Below are 24,753 nucleotides of genomic sequence, written 5' to 3'. Positions count from 1 at the left end.
AAGCAAGGTCCATAAAGACATGGATGAGCGAGTTTGGGGTGGAGGAACTTGACTGGCCTGTACAGAGTCCTGACTTCAACCTGATAAAACACCTCTGGGATGAATTGGAGTGGAGGCGGCGAGCCAGGGCTTCTCGTCCACATCAGTGCCTGACCCAACAAAGGCGCTTCTGGAAGAATGGTCAAACATTCCCATAGACCCATAGACACTAAACCTTGTGGACAGCCTTCCCAGAGTTGAAGCTGTTATAGCTGCAAAGGGTGGGCCAACTCAATAATGAACCCTACAGAGTAATACTGGGATGTCATTAAAGTTCACAGGCAATACTTTTGGTAATATAGTATATATATATATATATATATATATATATATATATATATATATATATATATATATATATATATATATATATATATATATATATATATATATATATACATACATATATTTATTGGGGTCAATTGGCACCACATTATACCCATAGGTTGAGGTTGAGAAGTATATACATTATATTAACAATTCCATGGAAGTTGGGGTTTATTGAATGGTTTTGTAACTTTTTCATTATAGCTACATTATAGAAGCACTTTATTGAGCCACATTGTTGTATTACCAGAAATTACAGAAAAAAGATATTATGATTTCTTTTAACATAGAGGGGTTGATGTACTAAAATTGGAGAGTGCAAAAATCAGGTGCAGCTGTGCACAGTAACCAATCAGCTTCTAACTTTAGCTTGTTCAATTAAAGGAGACGTAAAGACAAAGCTTGTTGGCTGTACTGCTCCTGTGGCTCCCAGGAGTGCAGTTTGATCTGCACTACTGTGATCTGTTTTCCCGGCTGTGGGCCGGTGTCTCATACACCTATAAGACCCCTTTCACACCACACCGCACCTTGCGTCGGCGGTAAAACGCCGCTATTTTTAGCGGCGTTTTACCGGCGGATTTGCGGCGCATTTCGGCCGCTTGCGGGGCGCTTTTACCCCCGCTAGTGGCCGCGAAAGGGTTAAAACCGCCGGCAATATGCCGCAATAGCGGCGTTTTGCCGGCGGCATTACAGCGCTGCCCCATTGATTTCAATGGGCAGCAGCGGTGGAGGAGCGGTAAACACACCGCTCCTTCACCGTTTCAAAGAAGCTGCTGGCAGGACTTTTTTCTGACATCCTGCCAGCGCACCGCTGTAGTGTGAAAGCCCTCGGGGCTTTCACACTACACACAATGGTGCAGCTTCTTTAGGGCGTTTTGCAGGCGCTATTTCTAACGCTATAGCGCCTGCAAAACGCCCTGGTGTGAAAGGGGTGTAAATCTGCAAAAAAAAAACAAACTCCATACTTTCTTTTAAGCTTTGACAATAAAACCTGGAAGCTGATTGGTTTCCATGCAGAGCTGCACCAGATTTTGCATGCTCCAGTTTTAGTAAAGCAAGCCCATAATGTACACTTTTGTACTTCTTGCTCAATAGTCTTTGTTGAAAGCTTAGTGATGCTAGACAAATGGAGTTTCAAGGGATCACACCCCATTGCAGCAGGGGAACCATGGTACAAGTACAGTGTTTGTTTAATTTGAAAATCACCAGTCAACCAAGATAGCACTTAATACCTATAATTACCCTAAAGTATGGAGTAAGTCGTTGCAACACACAAGGAAGGAATTCAAAGAAATACATAGACAAAGATATAGGGAGGATGGGAAAGAGGGAGAGCTAGATGGAATCAGTAGCTGGGGGGTAAGTACTCCTTTTTTGCCACAAGATGTCCTCAGTCTCCCAGGCTAAATGACAGCTGGCATCATTTTCCCCCAGTTCCCATGATCTGTCTGTCATGAACAGTAAGGCTCGGTTCACACAGGGGCGACTTGTCCAGGCGACTTCGCCGCCTGACAAGTCGCTCCCCATTCTGTACTACGGAACCGTTCTAATAGGAGCGACTCAAGTCGCTCTGACTTAGAAAAAAGGTTCCTGTACTACTTTTGCGGCGACTTCGGGCGACTTGCATTGATTTCTATACAGAAGTCGTTTTGCAAGTCGCCGCTGAGGTCGCGGCAGGTCGCGGCGCTGCAAGTCGTGCCGCGTACCGTGTGAACCGAGCCTAAAGAAAAAGCAGCACAACGATAAACTAATTGTCGCTGTCACTTTGCATTCTCCTCCAGTCAGCATGCTCTATGTCTGCAGATGAACCGATCGGTTCCTTATGCTACTTCTTAACCACTTGCCGACTGTCTAACTGGGAAAATACATCAAAAGTTTAATGTTTAATACTGGGGTTATGGCTGCAGCTAGATGCCATAACCCCTCTATTACATTTTCCCTCAGGCGCTGGTCTTTCTGATAAAAGTGATCTGAGCGGCTGATTAGCCACTGGATCCCTTTTAGAAGCGGTGGGGTTGCCCCCCCTCCTCCTGCCACTCTCTGGTGCTTACCTGGTTGATTGGTGAGCCCAGGAACTGATCTGGTGCTGGTGGCCACTGGTCACTGAGACGAGCAAAGGAAAAATGGCTTCCGCTCATTTCTATGATCTAGGAGGACCGAAGCGACAACATGCCATCACTTCCGGTTCCTGTCCAATGTAAATAAGTACTTTTTTTTTAAAGCATTAGACCATTAGCGCACCTCCAGCTGTTACAAAACTACAAGTCCCATCATGCCTCTGCCTCTGGGTGTCATGCTTGTGGCTGTCAGAGTCTTGCTATGCCTCATAGGACTTGTAGTTGTGCAACAACTAGAGGTCTGCTAATTGCATATCCCTGCATTAGACCAATGTTTTTTTATTTTTATTTTTATATCTAATGCTTTCTATTGTAGAGGAGAGATGTGGGGTCTTATTGACCCCAGATCTCTCTGTAAAGAGAACCTGTGACTGATAATTTATATTACAAGTGATATTTACTTTCTTTGTGATAGGAATAAAAGTGATTCAACATTTATTTTTAAAGGGACAATGTAAAAATAAAAATAAATAAAATAAATAATAATAATATATATATTTTTTTAAAGCATCCCTGACCCACTGTGCTCGTGCCTAGTGGTGAACGCATACCTAGGTCACGGTAACATATGTAAACGGTGTTCGCACCACGCCTGTGAGGTATCACTGCAAACATCAGAGCAAGAGCAATATAGAGTTACATAGTTACATAGTAGGTGAGGTTGAAAAAGGACACAAGTCCATCAAGTCCAACCTATGTGTGTGATTATATGTCAGTATTACATTGTATATCCCTGTATGGTAGCAGTAGGTAGGTCTGGCAGTAGACCTCCTCTGTAAAACAGGCCATACATTATACAATTTTCTTGTACAATTTTCCTTTACATTTACCAAAACCCTATAATATGAGGTCAAAGTTAAACACTTTCAACCTGTATGCAATCAGGCAGGCCCTTGCACTACATAGTTGAAGGTTACTAGAAAACGAAACAACTATTGTTGATAGTGGTGGACTTTTTAGGCATAAACATAGATTTTACAAATTAAAAAAATAAAAATAAATTTTAAACAATGTTTTATTTCTAAAAAGCGAAAAAAACATACATTCAATGCCTCAGAGCATAATGATTATACTGTCTAGAATAGTCTAGGTACATCACAGTTTACATATATTCCCATTGTGTTATCATGTAAATACAGCATGGGGACAATTAAAAAAGCCAACAATACAAAAAGGAAAAAGGAAAATCTACAGAACAGTGTATAATAGTTGAAGGTTAATCCAAAAGAAAATTGAGCATGAAAATTGTATAAATGTATGGCAAGCTTAACTCTAAACTGGTAACCTGTAGAAGTTTTTATAGCATCGCCTATGGAGATTTTTAAGTACCGTAATCTGGCGCTATATTTTACCAGCGTTTGCAATTTTAAAGCATAATGTGTTAAGTATCTAAGATGATCTTTCATATTTTACACAGAAATTGGGTTATATATCATGTTTTGTTTTTAATTCATTATTGTATATTAAAAATAAAATAAAATTGCGTTTGAAATACCAGTGTGCAAAAGCTGTGTGACATAAAACCGACCATTTTATTCTCTAGGGCCTCTGCTAAAAATATATATATATGTTTGGGAGGTCTAAGGAGTTTTCTAGCAAAAAATACAGATTTTTTTTAATTTCAATTTTGTCAGGAAAAGGCCTGGTCCTTTCTTGCACTGCTGTACAGAGACTGCAGATTCAGGTACTTACACTGCATGCAAATATATTGTGGGTAGAATACATGACAGTTTACAGAAAATAGCTAGGAAATAAATATATTCTTCTGTGCAGATCACAGGACGTGACAAGGACACTTGCATTTTATATATCTGGTAAAAATAGTCTTACCCTGAAAAAAAGATAAATACAGCCACCTCATCTAAGGACTGTAAATTGCAATATATTAAATTTTTTGTTATCCTTTAAGTTTACTGAATTGCTGGTGATGAGTTGTACTTTAGATAGAGATCCACACATTCCTGTGATAGAATCATTAACATCTGCAGCATGGATGCCTTCTAGCCCGTGGGTCCAGTACAGCACCCCTACAGCCACAGCCATTACACCATTGATGGTATCTTCTAACCACAGGATAATAAAGGTGCGTCTTGGTAAAGGGGCTAGATGTTCAGTACAAAACTCTTTTTTTTGGCAACAGCATCACTTTAAAACACTTTCATCCTCATGCTCTCAGCTAGTATAACGCAAAGTGAACTTTGCCTGGGGAATGGAGAAAGGTTTTGGAAAAGGCGAGCTTAAATGACATTAGCACATGAAAAAGGCCAGTGCTTTCGTACACAGATTATTTTTAACATCTGCAATGTCAGAACAATGAAAACTGTGTGGGACTGTTTAATGGTTTTGATTTCAAGGTACGCTATAAAGAAAAATATTGCAAGTAGCTGTATGTGGTCAACACTAGTAATGATAGTATTCAGTATATTAAGTTCTTTTAATATTCCCAATGCCTTCATGTATTTTTTTTCTCCACATTTGCATGCAGACCAAGATGCAAAAGTGACAGTTACAGGGGGCTAGTGCAAGCCATACGACATTGCCAAGGCAGCTTAAAACCCTTAGCTTTTATTCGTATGGTTAAAACACCCCCCCCCAAAAAAAAAAAAAGGTGCGGTCCACCTAAAACTACCCACCCACACAGCACAGTGGGTAATTTGTTAGCACTTCTGCCTAGCAGCTCTATTCAAATCCCAACTACAGCACCACCTGCATGGAGTTTGCATGTTCTCCCTGTGCCTGCATGAGTTTCCTTCTCATAAATGCGCTTCTGGAAGAATGATCAAACATTCCCATTGACCATTGATGGTGAACTTTGGCACCCCGGATGTTTTGGAACTACATTTCCCATGATGCTCCTGCTCTCTGCAGTGTAGTTGAGCATCATGGGAAATGTATTCAAAAAACATCTGGGGTGCCAAGGTTCGCCATCACTGCCATAGACACACTCCTAAGCCTTGTGGACAGCCTTCCCAGAAGAGTTGAAGCTGTTATAGCTGCAAAGGATGGTCCAACACAATATTGAACCCTACGGACTAAGGCTGGGGCGCCATTAAAGTTTATGTACGTGTAAAGGCAGACATCCCAATACCTTTTGGCAATATAGTGTTCGTTTCTTCACTGAAAATCCTTGTCCACATCTGTCATCCACAATTAGACAGTTTTGTCTCAGCTCTGTTTTTCCTCTAAGGCCAGCCATACATGGTGCCCTCAGACGAATTCAGGAAGTGATGAAACGCATCAGTAACGTGATCTACCGGAAGTGACATGTGCGTTCCACGGGCCGAGGTACCAGGAAGCCTACCGCTGCTGTACACAGCGAACAATCTCCTATTCTTCCGGTGACTGGGGAAAAAAGTCACAAGCACAATGTACTTTATTTTTGCTTCATTTTTATCATTATCTGGTACTCTTAACTTGTATAAAGGGGATGTTTGTGATTAATAAACTTTTAAACAGTATCACACTATGTAGCCATTTCATTCCTCTCACATGGTTCACTGGAGCCCCTGATAGTGTGACTGACATCTGATGGAAGTTCACAGTGGAGTGGTGGAGAAACATGTTTACAATTAAAGGCGCAGTATTGCTGTACTTCTGGTGAGTGCATCCCCATAGGGGAAGTTTTTGCCGCACGTGGTGAAGTATATGGTGGAAGTTTCTCTTTACAGAACCCAGCAAAAGCTTTAATATATCTCCTCTGTTTCCTTTGTTTTCTCATTTATGGACTATATATGAAAGCTTGTCTGATCAATTAGGTTGAACAGGAAGCGCTGCTACAATATTTTTAAGGACTTGTTTTATTGAGACTTTTTAGAATATTGTATTTTATATTTATGCATTTTTTAAGTAGCTGCTTTCTGAGTGTACATTTGTATTGTATTTTATATATTTAGTATCGTGGGGTTCATTTGTCCAAGATGCTGAGCAGTGTTTTTTCTTGGTGGGCGTTTAAAACATCATTATTAGATTTCACATAGCCATTAATGTATAAACCACTGGCAACAAAAGTGAGTACACCCCTAAGTGAAAATGTCCAAATTGAGCCCAATTTGCATTTTCCCTCCCGATGTCATGTGACTCCCTGTATGGTCTTGGTCACCATGGTGCAGCTCAGTTTCAGGGTCTTGGCAATCCTCTTATAGCCTAGGCCTTCTTTATGTAGAGCAACAATTATTTTTTTTTAGATCCTTGCCATGAGGTGCCACATTGAACTTCCAGTGACCAGTATGAGACATTGTGAGTGATAACACCAAATTTAACACACCTTCTTCCCTTTCACACCTGAGACCTTATAACACTAACGAGTCACATGATACCGGGATGAAAAATGGCTAATTGAGCCCAATTTGGACATTTTCACTTAGGGGTGTACTCATTTTTGTTGCCAGCAGTTTAGACATTAATGGCTGTGTGTTGAGTTATTTTGAGGGGACAACAAATTTACACTGTTATACAAGCTGTACACTCACTACTTTACATTGTAGTAAAGTGTAATTTATTTAGTGTTGTCACATGAAAAGATATAATAAAATATTTACAAAAAATGTGAGGGGTGTACTCACTTTTGTGAGATACAGACCTTTACACCTTACCTATTACATTAAGTTTAGTTCACCTGTTTTTTTTATTGATGTATCACGTTTGTTTTACCATAGTGGGCTAGCCATATTGTACACTATATTTTTATACGATTGTACAATTCATAAGATTGTACTAGTGATCTAATGTACATTATATTTTTTTATACTTTCACAGTATATTTATTGTATGTCCCACTTAAGAGTTATAAACACTATGCCATAAGTTATAGATTTATCATTTGTTTTTAATTGTCTATTGTTCTTCCACATACTAGCCCTGGTGAAGGGTTTCTGTTGACTAAGGGCATAATTACACTAGGCATGGTTGCCTTGAATCGTGTCTGAGTAGGATTGTCCTACCTTCTCACTCCTCCGCTGGCCTGTGCTCACATTGTGCTGGGCCTGAGCATTTATACATAATCACCTCTCCAGCCAGCCTACAGTGATCCCTGCACCAGGAGTGTTAGCACCGATACACTCGATACATAACATGCACAAATCCAATGGAACCATATCCAAGCCCACTTCTTCAAGCAGGCTAGGTTTGCTGAACTTGGCCCAAACATGGGACAGAGCATCACATTTGTCAATTGAACTGGAATTTGAGGGTCAAACATGCTTAATCACTATACAGATCGCCAGGTGTGAGTACACCACAAATTGAGGCAAAGTGGTTAACCTACAAATTTTTGGATGTTGTGCAGTAAAATATTGACGCTATCTACTGATGTGGAATTTGTGCAATTCATCAGTAGCGCTAACCCCTGAAGGAGCCGCTAGATGTATTGGATTCCTGTTCCTGGTCCCAGGACTTGGAAAATAGCTCCACGCACACTGAAACACCTAGCTGGGTGGGGAATACATACTACAGATATGGGTATATATGCCCTGATGGCCTAAGGTCTATATAATCCACAGTGATGATAATGACACAGCAAATTGCTAAACAATAACAAGAAAGGTACCACAATAAGGTAAGCAGTAGGAGAAATAAACTGAAAATGGGTAAGAAGACATGTACTGCATAAACTATACACAGTTTGAAGTACAATCCCTCCTAAACCCTATACTGGGGCAATCCTAACTAGTGGAAGTTTTACCACCGCAACAGTTCAGCAGTCAATATTTACAACTCTATTTCTACTGCTGGCTATGGAGTGCTCAGTGTCCCTTTATTGACTGATGCAGGCATTACCACTGTATTTCTTTCAGACAACTCTGCCCCTCTTTTTTTAAGGTGTAGTGCAGGCTTGGTCTGCAGCCTCTCACCAACTCTATGTTAGCAGCTTACTGGACAGAATATCCTCTGGTTACTGTCCTCATTTTCTGGCTCCTTAATTAGACAGCAGGCTCAACCAGCATTCAGAGTCTGCCACAATATTTCAGAATGGCCCCCTGTATCTCTCGCTCAGGTGTAGTGGTCCACGTGCAGTCTCAGCTCCTCCACAGATCATCCTCCTTTCTGCTCCTCAGCACAGGAAAGTTACAACACTTCTCCCACTTAACACCACAGTGCCTCTGGGAGCTGAAGTCTTTTCCTTTTTAGAGTCTAAATCCAGCTCAGTCTGTAGAAACAATACCTCCCACAATCCTCCTCACCTCTCACCAGAGTCTCTATCAGTCCATGTCCTCAGTGCGCCACTTTGTGGCTGGAGGGAGGGCTTACCACTGGCTGCTCTATGTTCTGTAATAGCAGCTGTGCCAGTAAACTGTCTCTATCAATGATCACACAAAAATCTCCTTTTCCCAAATGTAAAAAAAACAGCATTGTAAACAGCAAACTGACAGTTGGGTCCATGATACAATTCCTCTCCTGCCAGTTCTGCAGACCAGGCTACAACTACATAAAGTTAATAGAATCATCATTCATGTACCCATGTCATGTCACGCGACCTGCAAGCGACCTGGGAAGCACTTACAAGGGAAAAAAACGTAGTCCAAGAAAGACCCTCACAGATCCTGCTGTTGCCTGTAACGTACAGAGCCATAAGCACTGCTCCTGGTATCATGTGCATGGAAATTTTTAGTGGTTGTAACAAAATACACACAAAATCAAAACACAATTATAGCTGTGTTACATATCCATAAGTGCAGAAGGCTGTATTGAGCTTTCTTCTTTTACTAGAAAGGATGCAGCCATTCTCAGGAACTTATTCAGCTTGGCTTTTGTCAAATGCCATAACAATCATTCTGGACTTGTGTTATAATCACGGTGTGTAATCATAAAATGAAACACAAGTGTGTAAACCATATTAGAAAAGAGACCTCTGTTTGGCAATTTATACAGAAGTAATAATTAACATGGAGTAAGGATGATTTATTGCTTGTGTACCCCACATGACAAATGGTCGACAGTCGCTAACACAATTCTGTTACTTAATAGGCTGTGGAACTAGTTAATGGGCTGCCACATTTTTCTGGTTCCTTCACAAGCACTCCTGATGAGACCCCCCCCCCCAAAGCGTTTCATGAGACCTCCTGGTGTTTTTGTGCGTCTGCAGAGACCTCCCACAGTGTCTGCCTTTCTGATGAAATCCACAACATACTCACACGATTACCTTCTAATCATGATATGTTATTCAGTTTCAAAAGGACTTTCAGCATATATTGATGAATATTATTAGCTTAGGCTATTGGTTACCCTCTCCTCCAAATATGCTTCTGTAATTGAATGCTCTGTATACACTAGACCAAGGAGGGTAGGTAAGGAAAGAAAAGGAGGTTACAGAATTCTGATATACAGGAAAATTTACCTTTATACTTTATATGCTAGGTGCTATATGCTATATGCTAGGTGATCCTTCCATGTTACACCTGCTATACGTTTCTAATTACAAGGAATTATTGGGGCTGCAGGGACACAATGGTTTAATAGCTTTAATTTTCAGGATATTATTTATCACCAGTTCCATAATTCCATTAACAGGGAACTACCGGAGAGAATACAGTGATTTGGACATCGTGGTTCAGCAACTTTATCAAAAGCACAACATACAGTAGTACTGGATGACCACTGCACTATACAGCACCATCTCCATGTCTTCAGTAGCAGAGGACTAGGGTAAGGAATGCTAAACCATCAGACATGATGGGTTAACACATTTATTTATGGCTGGGTGGGTAGACATTACTTTGATTCTGTGAAACTCGAATCTATGCAAGGATTGCTGATATGTGACAACAGTACACATCAACAACTCCATAGGGGCTATGTACTATATAGTTGCCCACAGTGGCCATGCACTACTATTCTGACTTGCAGAACTGTAGAAACAATAGGTTTGTAGAAGTCATACATAGTCTATAGCTACAGTATATAGTCATTTCTGAATTTAAATGCTATCAGACAAATTGACGTTGGCCAGCTCCTATCTACAAATGCCTTAGCCCTTGTACACACGGTCGGACATTCTGATGGACAATGTCTGATAGGACCGTGTTGTCGGATAATCTGACAGTGTGTGGGCTCCATCGGACTGTTTCCGGCGGAATATCCGACGGACCTAGTTTTCCAGCTGGGCTATAAAATTTTCCGACAACATGATCCGATCGGATTGTGTCTGATCATGTGTAGAGAATTCCGATCGGACAAAGTGCCACGCATGCTCAGATCAAATTCCTAGACCAAAGCTATTGGCTACTAGCCTGAACGTAGTCCAGTCGTAATGAAATAACGTCATCACGCTCTGAACGATCGGATTTTCCAACAACTTGGTCCGACCGTGTGTATGCAACAGTTTCGGTCAAAATCCGTCGGACAAAATCCAACGGATTTGGTTGTCAGAATGACAATGACCGTGTGTACAAGGGCTTACAGTGTACTTGTACCTATAAGAACCTTGAAGGACACCTATCACTGTGCTCTATGTACAATTCACACAAATTACTTCTTGCAAGAGTTTTGGCTTACTGTCCTTTAACTGCAAATCTCTGAATTGTACAATTGGTTATAATATAAGCAGCCTTTCTCAATCTTTTTACCCCAGATGAACCCTTGAAATAATCCTAAGGTCTTGGGAAACCCCTGCTATCAACATTCATAATAAAGGTAACTTTTTGCTAACCTGGGCAGCTTGTTTGTTTTTTTGCTAACCTGGGAAGCTTGTTTGTTTTCCCTGTGAAGCCATATTACCAATCATATTTGCATATATATTATATATATTTTTCAGATTCATTATTTTGAGTGTCCCTCTCTGCAAGCAATAATAATACGGCTCCCTAGGCCTTTGGGCTGTCTTCAATTCATACAAAAAATATTATTTTTATATTTACTTCTACTTTTGGAATTCAGGCATATGTGGTGAGACCTATTTCCTATTCTTGATCATTTGTTTCTATGTCCCTGTAATTTTGACATTGTATTTATGGTTGTATAAATAATTGCTTGGTTGTTGATGGATTTACCAAGCCGATTTATTTTTCCATTGCTGTTGCATCTATGTCTTATGTACTTAAAATTATGTTTCTTTTTTATTTTGTTATTTCAGTATACAAAAGAGCTATACCATCAATCTCCTGAAGAAACTCTAACGAGTGAAACATGTCGAGAGTGGTAGCACTTTACATATATATGTCTGAGTAACTTATATATCCCTCTTTATGGATGTATTACTGTCTTCCTTTTTTTATGTTTTAATGATTCTGTAATAAAACTAATCTTTTACATTTCTACTTTTTGGTGTTTTGACCCATACATTTGATACCATTTAAAAGTCCAGAGGTTTGTTACCTCTTAGCTAAGGGAAGCAAGAAAGAAGGAGGACCAGAGGGTCAGAGATCAAGAAAAGGGGGAAGGGTAAGGGCTTGGGAGCATCGGGACTGTCAGTCGTAGATGACCTAAGCTGGCTGGGGGGAGAGTGGCAAAAGAATATGACAGCCATGGTTTCCAAACTTTAAGGAACTTAGCATGGGAGTCGTTGTGGATGCTGGACATATGTTCGCTAAGCATCAATGCGGTCATGCGATCTCTCACCCCTTGAAAGGGAAAGATGTTTTTTTCCAGGCTTGGGCAATTGTTCTTTTGGCTGACAAAAATAAGTAAGAAGCGAGCTTCCACTGATGGGCGAATAGGCCCAAGATGGGACAATGCAGTAAGGCAAGCTTGGCTTCTTTTATTATAGGGAGGCGAAACAAAGTAAATAAGAGGCCAAATACAGAGACCAGAAACAAATTCGTTTAGGGCACATCCACCATGTATGTACTACATCACCCCGATGGCCACAGTCCCGGAAACAGCAGTCACTGGAGGACGGCGGTATAGAGGGCTGAGATAAGGTCCAGGGATTCTGAAGAATGCTCGTAGATATGTTCAAAAGTAGTTTTTTGGAATGGATACATAGCAGTTCTACGCAGCGAGGCAAGCCAACGATGAAGCTGGAGGTAGCGGAAGAATTCCATCTCTGGGATATCACGGAACTCCCCCAGCGAGGCTCACAAGGGGAATGATCTGGCGGTAAGAAAGTGTCAGATCTGTGTGAACCTATTAGCAACCCACCAGGAGAATGCCTGAGGTTGGTCCAGGCCCAGGGGGAAGAGAGGGTTGTTGGTGATGAGGAGATGGGGTAAAAAGGGGGACATGAGGCCGGCGGAGTACCGCACAGAATCCCAAACTTGTAGGCTAAGATGCATATGCGGACTTAGTAAAGCTGGGCGAAGATTATGAGGGAGCCAGAGGAGGGATGGCAAGTGATGGGAGGGCAGTTCCAGGAGCAACCACAGGGGAACATCTACCGAGGCATGAAGCAGACCTGCAATCTGGGGGGCCAGATAGTATTTAGCGATGTTTGGAACCCCCAGACCCCCCTGTAGCCTATGCATCAAAGGGTCGCTTTGGAGATCCAAGGACATTTGTTAGATCAAATGAACCTCAGAATTCTATTCTGGAACAGGTGTAAAAAAAGTGTCAGAACATGCACCGGAAGGGTATGAAAGTAATATAACATTTTGGAAAAAATGGTAATTTTCACAGAGTTAATTCGACCTATCCAGGACAAGTGTGTTAACTGTCAAGCAAGGGGGGGAAGCAAGGGATAGTAATTTGATGAAAATAAAGTGGAACAGGAAGAGGTCAGCCTAATACCAAGGTAGTCAATATGGTAGGAAGTCCATTGGAAGGGAAAGTGGGTCTGTAGGTGAGTAACCAGGTCTGGTGCTAAGGTGACATTAAGGGAAACCGTCTTGTCTAAATTGACACGTAGGCCCAAGATCAATGAGAATTGTGAGAGAATCCGCTGCAGATTGGGCAGGGTGGTAAGGGGTTGGTCAGAGTCAGAAGGGCATCATGTGTCAGGAGATTAAGTTTATATTCATAAGGGATTCCCGAGATGTTCTGATCGGCACATAGGGTCATAACCAGGGGTTCGAGCACTAGAATAAAAAGAGCTTGGGATAGAGGGCACCCCTGTCTCATGCCCCTGAAGTTCCAAGAAGGAGGATGAGAAAAACTGAGTGTATTTCACAGAGGCGGAGGGGGTCGAGTACAATGCCTGAATCCAGACTAAGATAGCCTCTCCAAAACCCCAGCAGGAAAGTACGAAGAGCAGGTACTCCCATGACAGGGAGTCAAAAGCTTTATAGAGATCCAGAGGAAGCAGGAACCCCGGAATTTTCAGTTGATGTTTAAGATGGATGGCTTTGCGTACATTGTCTCCGGCTTGTCGGCCGGGAACAAAGCCAACTTGGTCTCTATGGACCAGACGGCGCAAATATTTCTTGATGCGAAGACTTAAGATCTTACCCAAAATCTTCAGGTCCTCATTAGTAGGGAGATAGAGCAAAAGTATTGCGGTTCCCGAATATCTTCCGATGTTATAGGGATCATGGAAATGTATGTCTTGAGTGTGTCCAGGGAGGGCAGCAACCCCTGTTTCAAGTCATTAAAGTAACTGGTTAAATAGAGAGCCAGAAGCTCAGAGAACTTCTTGTAATAAAGGCCAGAGAATCCGTCCGGCCCGGGTCGAGGAAGGCTTTAAAGACTTGATAGCCTGAAGGACCTCAGCTTCAGTGATGTTGCCATTGATGTGATGGTGTCACGCGCATCATCAGCTAGTACGGGAGGGTTGAGATCACAGATGAATGCTTCTGCACAGTCAAGGGGGAATGGTCCAGGCTTAGCATAATGCTTTGATAAAAATTCAGCAAAGGTGGATGTAATATTCTGGGGGTTGGAGGTGTGGCCTCCTGCAGGTAATCGCAGCCGAACTGGCCTATAAGGTTTTCCCACTGAATTAAGCTTCCTAGCTACCATCGGACCCAGTTTGTCTGTGCAAGTATAGTATTTATGTATAGTCCAGCAGAGGGCCTTTTCGACCACTGAGGTTGAAAGTAAGTCCAGCTGCCAGGGCATGACGGGCCTTCCTGTGGGCTAGGACAAGGTTACATTTCAAGAGTCTTCACAATGAATATTTAATAAAGCATATAATACATCACCATTTGATGGTTATTTTTTGCCCTGTCTTAGATCATCATAGGTGAAATTATCCTTTAATTATTTAGATTGTTCAAAAATAAATCAGTATTCTCAGCTTCAAACACATGCAAGCATAACATTAACAAAGTTCCAGTTTATAGAAGCAACCTCTATTCACAGAGGTCAAAGCTGTGTTTAATTATCAGATAACAATACTCATTTCTGATATATTTTTTTCTCTTTTGAGGGATTAGCAAATCTTCCCCCCAACTCTGTGCCAGCAAGGATCCGATATTTGCATATTTCTGTCTCCAGATAATGTCCTGTCCCCAATCCTACTGTGCGCAATGCCTTTATCAGCTTCTGTCACATGTTGAACACGAGTTACCTGTACGCTACCTGTTTTATGCTCAGATGCTGTGAAATGAAGGCATGAAGAGGTCAGGAACCCCAGTGGGTAAAGGATTCAACAAGGAGATAATGAAGGCCTCTGTCATTTTTTTTTTTACCTTTAAAATATTACATGTCACTGAAGATTATTCCCATAGTTTCATGGAAATTGTTTTAGATGGACAGACATTTTAAGTATGTTTTGATTAAAGGGGATGTATAGTATTTTTAAAGCTTTTTTTTTTTTTAAACAAAATTTTACACTAACAAGGTTCACATAAAAAATCTGTGGCAGGGGTCAGTGAGGGGAACCAGAGACAGCAGCAGGCGACTAGGCATATAACAGTCCTGAAAGTGTGGGATGCAGACGATTCAGGTGGTGGTTTCTCTTCAACACAGTGGAGATTGGTGGAGATATTATTTTCTTATTATTTTAACAAGAGTCGTTTGAACAAAACTGTTGGTGCCAGGGGCGGACTGACAACTCATGGGGCCCCTGGGCAATAGGAGATTATGGGGCCCCCAGGCAATCAGAGATTATGGGGCCACACAGTATACAATCACACATTATACACATACATGTACACACAGTGTACACAGACATGTTTCTATTGGCTGAGAAGGTACTGGAGAGATGGGGCAGCTATAATCTCAGGATTTTTAGGCCAAAAGCATGTCGGTAAGAGACATTTCAGAGACAGATGTAAAAAAAACACAGATTTTTACATACTGTCCCTGGTTTCACTGAGGCTGGCAACCCTGATGGGGCCCCCAGTGATCCAGGGCCCTCGGGCAGTGCCCGAGTGGCCAAATGGTCAGTCCGTCCCTGGTTGGTGCTATATATATATCCTGAATAATAATAATAATAATAATAATAATAATAATGCCTAGCGTGGGTACAAAGTTTAGATTGGCATGAAGTATCCCAATGCCCAATGAATGTGGAAAGGTCTATTGTACTGTTTGAGGGTACCAATTCCTCCCTGTTTAGTTTCCTTGGAGTACCTAGCCTTAGTGAGCAGCTTTCAGGATCAAAACTCAAATATTTTCTGATCCCTCAACTTTTACAAAGAATGCTGTAAAAATTTCTTGTTTTTATAAACCAACCAGTAATTTAATTTTATGGGCCCTTAGAATCCATTACTCATCACCATTTAATGTCTAGTATTTGTACCATCAACACTTTCATTGTGAAGTTGCCACCACATAGTACTGTTGGCGACATGCTCTCATCTATTTTATCTATTAGGCAACTCCTAGCCCCTGAGAATAACATTCATTGTTGCCCACAATATTTTGAAGACTCGTGCTTTTTGTCTGTTTACAATGAAGCCGTATTCTAAAATTTGTTTTGAGTATATACTGAGTGCTGTGAGAAAAGCTTATGCTCAGATTTGTTTTTCATTACCAAACTGCACCACGCCTGACAAAACACTTATCTTCACCGTTGTCAAACTAACTGTGCTTTTGTTATGGAAATTCTTAAGTACTTTTTGGTTTCAGGTAAAAAGGAATACAGATGACTGCAGGTTGATTAACAAAAAAGTCCCCGCTGTGATTTGTCTTACAAAGAGAGAACATCTCAGGCTGGCCGTGGGTTTATTACATGGTGTTAATACTCCTGAGGATAACGTCTCATTAGAAGTCCGCTGCTGCTTGTTTTTCTATTCAGGATGGGACTTGTACAATGGCTTGTTGATGGAAAAAAAGGGTCCTGCACTTACAATGTACCTGGACCCAAGTATTCACAGAGGTATTTGCAGTGTTTATTCTAATCACTCATTTTCTACACTGATGGGTCAATTCTACCAGAACTGGGTTTTAGAAGATGCCAAAGGGTCGGGATGGCCAAGTGACCTCTTATAGCTATTGGAAGCAGTGAGCTGTCTGAATAAGAGTTACCAGCTGTGTCTAACTGCTGTACTTCTCACAAAGATAACATGATCTGGTTTTCAGACAGTATAGTATTATCTGTCCTTTTTAAGAGAATGTAGATACCTTCAAATGTTTGTTCCAATGGGTACCCCTCATCCTAGCTGCCCGGTGTAGGCCCACCACAACTGCAACTCCACATGACCCCTGGCATCCAAAAATGCAATACAGGCATCGCTCTGCATTTTTCTGTCATGGGTTCTATTAAAGCATTGACTAGAGCGGACTTAAAAATATATATTTTTTTTAAACCAAAAGAGATAATGAGACAAAATATTCCCAACAGTAATATAGATATAAACGAAAACCAACAAAGCTTCTGACCTTCTCCCACTAACAAAATACTGTGTGTTTGAGTACTTGGTTTCTGTGCAGATTTCAATAGGTTTTGACACAGAATTGTATAATTTTGGTTATACAGTATACTGTATATAAGGAAAATATAATTTCACCATTTAAGGCGTTAACATCGTGTTGGCGATTGGGGTTAGAATTCATCAAGATAAAGGCCCCCCCCGCACACAGGGTGTTTGCCCAGCTATCCTAAACATCTTTCCCCCTGGCAGCAGCGTTTTGTGAGAAAAAAAACACTTGATGTGTGTAAAAATTGCTTGGGCAATAATTCATTTCATTGGCCAAAATAATCATTTATTCTGGCCTACTGAAATGAATAAATGCTCAAGTGCTTGATGCATCTGCGTTTAGACACATTTAGATGCATCAAGTATATTTTCTTCCAAGACGATGCTGCTACTGGATGTACAATTTTTTTGTCTGCATCTAAATGCCCCTGCCTCTAAAATCTATGCGTGCATTGACACATAGGCTAACGTGCATAGGCCAAATGCATAGGCTAACGTTAGAGGCAGAAAAAAAAGACAGACTCCCCTAAAAGCAGAATTTTTTAAATCTCAGTGTGCGTGAAGACTAAAGATTAGAGATATGGTTGTTTTAAGTCTTCATTAACATTTATAATACTTTACTGAAAGCAGGAGTAGTGTATCTGCTCCACCATGGAAAATGCTGCCACACATTTAGTTATACATATTGCATCAGGCAATCTCTACAGTTTTCCATAGAAAGTTTTATAACATAAGGGATAATGTACACTCCACATGCTAACAATGTACTTGCTGGTGGTAAGTAGACTTTGTTTTTTTCCTGGGCATTCCCCAGACATTGTTGTTAACAATGTTCTTGGCCTACAGGTCACATCTGTTTACCCAATCATTGAACTCTGCATTGCACATGTTCTCTTGTCTTACCGATCATCGGTGATTCAATAAAACTCCAGGTATTGGTCTGAGGCACATAGGACTGCAGGACCCCCGCTGCTCTGCCCGCTTCATTCACTCCTCCAAAAACGTAGATCTTTCCTCCACACACAGTGGCTGCCGCAGAGTGAACCGGTTTCGGAAGAGCTGCTACCGTCTCCCACTGGTTGATAATTGTATCATACCTAAAAGGCACACAATTGTTATTGTTAGCAGCTATGACAGCATTTCTAAAATAACACAAGAATCCTAACCAACTACTTTAAAGTGTATTTCTGTCCAAAAAGTTTAATTTAGGACATAGCTGAGAAGGTTGGAAACTTTTTCAGGTCTTTACTGCTCCCTCCCTTTGCTACTGGTCCCTCGAGGGAGCTTCCCCCTTCTGTTTGTCTATTGGGATGTCTCAAGTGAATGCCTTGGCACTGATCTTCACAACCGTTGACATTTGCACTTTTCAGATGAGCAGGTCTGAGGGCTCTGGGGGAAGATCTGCTGCAGAAAGTCAACAATACCAGCTGACAGCTGACTGTGCCTATTCTTCTGCTTTTTTATTCTTTTTTTTAATTAGAAATGTACGGCAATCAGCCATAATCTTATGACCACTGACAGTTAAAGTGAATGCCATTGATTATCTTAATGCAATGGCATCTACAATTGGGTGGGATATATTAGGCAGCAAGTGAATATTTTGTCCCTGAAGTTGATGTTTTAAAAGCAGAACAAATGGGGCAAATGTCAAAATTTGAGTAACTTTGACAAGGGCCAAATTGCAATGGCCTGCGGACTGGGTCATATCCAAAACTGCAGCTTTTGTGGGATGTTCCTGATCTTCAGTGGTCAGAACGTACCAAAAGTGGTCCAAAAAAGGAAAAACAGTTTACCCGTGACAGTGCTATGGGCAGCCAAGGCTCATTAATGCATGTAGGGAGCAAAGGCTGGCTGTGTAGTCTGATCCAATAGAAGAGCTACTGTAGCTCATATTTCTGAAAAAGGTAACGCTGGGTCTTATATAAATGTGTCAGAACACACAGTGTAGTCTTATATAAATGTGTCAGAACACACAGTGTAGTCTGTTGTGTATGGAGTTGTGTAGCCGCAGACCGGTTAGCGTGCCAATGCTGATCCATGTCCACAGCTACAATGGGCATGTGAGCATCAGAACTGGACCACACAGCAATGGAAGGAGAATGGTCTGATGAATCATGTTTTCTTTTACATCATATGGATGGCCAGATGCGTGTGCGTCATATACCTGGGGAAGAGGTAGCACCAGAATGCACTGGGAAGAGGGCAAGGTGGCAAAGGCTTAAAGAATCTTCTACTGATGCAATAGCATCAGAGGTCTAGTGGAGTCCATGCCTCAATGTGTCAGGGCTGTTTTGCCAGCAAAAAGGGGGGCTACTTAATATTAGGTGGACGGTCATATTATTATGGCTGATTGGTGTGTATATATAGAAGCACAGTATGTACATTAACTTAAACAGTTCACAATTATGTGCATTCCTTCTTTAATGGATATGTAGGAAGAAAATGTCAGACTTGCAAGGCCAGAGCACTTCAAAAGCTCCTATTGTACTGTAGGAGCAAGCCTTTTGAACATGTCTTGTATATATGCATGAACCAATAGATACATCCATGTGACATTGTCATATTGCCTCTTTCTCTAATTGTTACATGAAATCACATTCCATGACCATATATACCAAGCGTAATAAAGGTTCTACGCAGTAATGCATAGAAACACAATTGCTGTGACTTCAGCCTGCTCCGCACACATAAAGAGCAATGGCCGTTGTTTGCTCAAGTCCAGAAAGAAGAGGATTGTGTATTGTCCCTGGAATATAGCTCATTATGTTGATGTAAGAATAGCTGCAATGAAGGTGGATATTGTAGAATTCATACCTCGCATCCCAAATACATACTGCTTCTTGTATAAGCTGAGGCCTGCCATTGAGCTTTGCCCAATGTTGATATATTAGCTGTGAGCAAATTAGGTTTGATATTGCCTAAAGTAATGTTGTGCAGACTTTAACTTCTGCCTTACCCCAAGGATAATCTGTTAGCACTGGCCATAGCAAGAGGCCACCTGTATAATATATCCATTTCCAAACCGGGGGTTCTATGGAACCCAATGGGCCCTCTCTCTTATACTGCTCATGCCTCACTATTGGGCAGTGTGGTTGCCAATTACAATACCGGGCCAGTGGTGAGGCAAAGGAGACAAGTTGGTGGGCCAGGCTTGAACCCAGCAAATTATGTTGGTGTATTTATATTAGAGCTCGTTAAAATAATGCGTCTAACCGAACCTGAACACTGCATATAAACTGTAAGTACTGCTCTATACTAGCCATTTTAATCCAAGGTTCCTTGGAATCCTAGGGTTCCTCTAGAGATTGCTATGGGTTCTGTTGACCTCCTACCTTATGGTACTTGAATAAATCCAGGTCCATTGCCAACTGGCAGAGTCACCAGCATGATATTAATCTTTTTTGCTGTCAGCAAGGGTGGCATTCTGATCCTCATTGTAAGAGGGGCATTTTCCCACTGACCCCCGAATTGAATTTTAGTAGGGGAGACAACTGTGGAATGTACCTGCTCCATGGCTTTTGGCATGGCTGCCTATAGTCTTCACAAAAAGCAACCTACAACAAGGCCATAGGTTCCTGTTAATATTCTAAATTGCTATTAGTATTCTAATGTGAAAAAATGTAGTGTCTGCACTCCTCTAGAAGTATTTAACCTTTGGGTTGTATCTCGCTAAAACTAGAATTCCTGTTGCAGGGGGTGCCTAAAATCTGACTTGTACCTTAGTGCAGACTTCTGGTAAAAAGACTCCTGAGCGCATGCGCGGGAGTGACGTATCGCGGCTTAGGCCACTCACAGTGCCGGAGCCGTGATACCTCGTTCATCCATATCTTTATGGACCTTGCTTTGTGCACTGGTGCAGTCATGTTAGAACAGGAAGGGGCCATCCCCAAACTGTTCCCACATAGTTGTAAGCATGAAATTGTCCAAAATGCCTTGGTATGCTGACACCTTAAATGGAACTAAGGGGCCAAGCCCAACCCCTGGAAAACAACCCCACACCATAATCCCCCCTACACTAAATGAGTTGGGTCAGTGCACAAGGCAAGGTCCATAAAGACTTGGATGAGCGAGTTTGGGGTGCAGGAACTTATCTGGCCTGCACAGAGTCCTGACCTCAACGCGATAGAACACCTTTGGGATGAATTAGAGTGGAGACTGTGAGCCAAGCCTTCTCGTTCTGACCTCACAAATGCGCTTCTGGAAGAATGGTCAAACATTCCCATAGACACACTCCTAACTAGTACTTTGTGCTATAAGGTGGAAACCTCTTTCCAATCTTACTAGGTTGAGAAGTATAGCTGGACCTCCTGTGTTTATGTTCCTAATAAATCTAAAATTTTGCAACTTTACCACTTACCTCCTTATATATGCATTGCATTTTGAAACATTCTATAGCTCATTGTTTCAGAAGATTAATGTGTATTGTTTGATTTAGTCATGTAACAAAGAATTGTTATTGTCATTTCATACTGCAGCATCCTTTCCTTTAATCACAAATTGCCAATAAGACAATTGCACCTCCATGTGATTCTTGTCTCCTTTTTTTTACCTTCATGCTTTATTAACCATCGCTTACACAATACATAGAGTGTCTACATGAGTGATTTTTAGAGTCTGTTTATTACAGAATGAGAAACTCCGGCGAGGCACTGGCTTTAAATATAACCGACAGGAGTGGGAATTAAGATGACACGGTGAACTTAAAACTATTGACCTGTCTGACAAAGATTAATAAAGTGACATGGCACAAGGCAGAACTTGTGAGAATGAGTGCAGGTGACAACGCAAATATGTATTTAGATTATAAATGGAGAACGAGATTGGAAAAGGTGCTGAGCTAGCTGCAGAGGAATAGATTTTTAAATCTTAGAAAAATGTTATGATTTTTTCTTTATTAGAAGACAATTATTGCTTAAGTGCTGGAAAATTGTTTTCTTCTGTGCCACCTAAAGGGATGCTTGAATGGAAACCACAGTGTATTTTCAGTAAGAGTCTTAAAGCATATCTAAAATAAAATAAAAATGTAAACCCTTCCCATCAAGCCTCGGTGTCCCTTTAAATGGACCTGTACACCTGGGGGGCGGGATGTACTTCCTGATCACATGACCATTCTGACTGGCTGTCACAGTAGTCACTTGATTGGGAGCCTGTCCCACCAGCTCCCTATCATGACAGCTCCATCACTGTACTAGGAGGGCTCTCTCAGCACAGAAACATCCCTGTGAGGCATGTGGGCATTAAGGTCCTCCTTCCTTGCCACCACACATATGCTTGTACATCTATAAGAGGTTATTTTGCAGTTTACGAGTACTTAAGAGTCCATTCACACAGGGGCAACGCGACTTCCAGCGAGAATTTGGGAGGCCACTTGGACACGACTTGAGTATGAATCACAGCACAACTTATGGCAACTTACAAGGCAACTTGAAGTTGCCTCCAGGACAGGGGACTTTGCCAGTTGCCAATCACATAATAATCAGCTCTGTGGGAGGGAGGGGTTTGCCTAGAAAACTATTTTTACTTCCTAGAAACTTGCTTCCGTTAAGACAGGGGATCCAACTTGGAGGCAACTTCCATTGAAATCAATGGGTACAAGTTGCCTAGAAGTTGGATTGAAGTAGTACAGGAACCTTTTCTGAAGTCGGAGCAGCTTCAGTAGTGTGCATTAAGACGGCTCTCATTGACTTACATTGATTTTATCATGTTGCGCAACTTGAGGCTGCTTGGGACGACTTCAAGTCGGATCCAAAGTTGCCCCTGTGTGAATGGACTCTAAATGTGGTGGCTGCTCTTGGTTTTCTTTCAGACTTCTTTCCTTTATTTTCATCTGATAATCCTGCCAATAACAGCCTTCCTGTCCTTGGGTGACAACCCACTCTTACCGTACTGCATCTATGGAGAAGCAGCGTTGTCACCCTAGGCTGTTCTCCTGATGTGGACTTACACATCCTCCTCTCTTTATCTCCATAACATAGAGGGGTACATGTTCTGTAGTTTATATAGAAGAGAACTTGTGAGAGCTAATAAGATTGTTGAGATTTCAGTTAAGTTTAGATACATAAACCAGTGAGGCAGTCCTTGAAAAATCGTTAATTGTATTTTAAATAATTCCTCAGTCAGTCTTTATACTGGTCTCTTGTAGTTTTCTTTGCAGCATAATTCAGATTAGGAGAGTAAGGGTCAGCATTGTCAACCATCAGTATTATCCAATCAAAAGTTGGGGTGGTCCCTGACCAGACTGTATGGCTTTAATTGCAGCAAAAAAAAAGTGAGGTCACAGCGTTGTCTAGCAGGGATGTCTGAAATGTAAAACTCCAGAACAACGTACTCAAAGAGGAGCAGGGAACTTGCATGTGTAGTCAAACAAAGAAAACTTTAAAACAAAGCTCAATATCTCTGGCGAGGCGGCTCCTATCCAGCAATGGGTAGCCAACAATAGCTCAAATCCTAGAAATATAGAATGGAACGCCAGACCAAAATTGGATGAAAAAGCTCAAGATAATTTTAATTGTTGTTAAAAAATGTAATGTATTTTGGGTGGAATCACCATTCCCCCATCAGTGCTCAGCACAGGATAAAACTTGGATGGACTCCAAGATAGAGAAAATGGTGACTTCACAGATCTATGTTGGAACTCCCCACATAACAACTCGACAGCAGTGCTGAGCAGTAATGGAGGATGGCAGTCCTGGGAAGAGGGAGCGATGCTGCCCCTGAAACGCGTTGGATGTTTTCATATTACTTTTTTTTTACCAACAGTTAAAATTCTTATGGTCTCTTTCATTTGGTTTTGGTCTGATGCTCCTTTTTGTACTTTTATGGTTTCAATTTAAAACTGTCTGGTAGGACACTTCACGCAAACAGATTTCATATTGTGAATTTAGCCGTCTGCCCTCTCTTTCACTTAAAGGATCAATAGAAGCACTTCACCCAGTCTGCCAGTGGAGTCCTCATATCAGCTTCTTTTTTCTCCTGAGAGGTCCGCTTTAAAATAAAACTTGTATTACACCCATAAACCCATCTGTTTACATGTGGCTTGCATACTTAGGGTGCAGTCACCTACTCAATCTATTTTTTGCTATTCTAAATGACTTGTTCAATCCAATCTATGCTCCCTGTAATATCAGGAAGCCCAAACAATGCTGGTTTCTGAAATTAGCCAAGGCACGGCATTCCCAGCACGTCTGCGCTCAGTCCACAGCTTCCCCATGAACACATTTGACCTTTCCCTCTCCCTCCTTGTAAATCAATGAGGCAGCTATCCAACAGCAACTATACAGGGATAAACTGTTATTTTACTTAAACATTTTATTCAGTGGAACTCATCAGATCTGTTAAAATAGTACAACATGATGTCTCTCGTATCCCTCTGTTAATTGGCTCGCCTAAGCCTTTTACTTAAAAGGAGCCTTTGGTCTGGCTCGTGGGGTGAAGCAGTACCTTACCAATCATCAAGCTCCTTTGCAGTAATTGAACCTTCCTCGTGTGAAGAATTGATAATGCCGCTTATTTAGAAACTAGTTCAAGAAGACCGGTAACTGGGAGCAACCAATCAGATGCTGCTTGCCATATACTAGAATATGTAATACTGACAATGG

At 41.4% G+C, this 24,753-nt stretch overlaps 1 protein-coding gene across 3 annotated transcripts in view; it reads right to left on the bottom strand.

Moving 5' to 3' along the window:
* KLHL29 (kelch like family member 29) overlaps window positions 1-24,753 on the bottom strand; it is a 1,407,189-nt gene that overhangs the window by 84,950 nt on the left and 1,297,486 nt on the right. For all 3 annotated transcript variants that reach the window (XM_077488859.1, XM_077488857.1, XM_077488858.1), the window contains one exon: window positions 18,059-18,252. In XM_077488859.1, coding sequence (XP_077344985.1) covers window positions 18,059-18,252 — 194 coding nt within the window. The remainder of the gene's footprint in view (window positions 1-18,058; window positions 18,253-24,753) is intronic.

This window comes from Lithobates pipiens, unplaced genomic scaffold (assembly GCF_037356315.1).
Source record: "Lithobates pipiens isolate NorthernLeopardFrog02 unplaced genomic scaffold, aLitPip1_a1.2 Scaffold_18, whole genome shotgun sequence".
Taxonomy (NCBI): domain Eukaryota; kingdom Metazoa; phylum Chordata; class Amphibia; order Anura; family Ranidae; genus Lithobates; species Lithobates pipiens.
The sequence above is the reverse complement of the archived record's forward strand: the minus strand, read 5'-3'. Positions and strand labels throughout refer to the sequence as shown.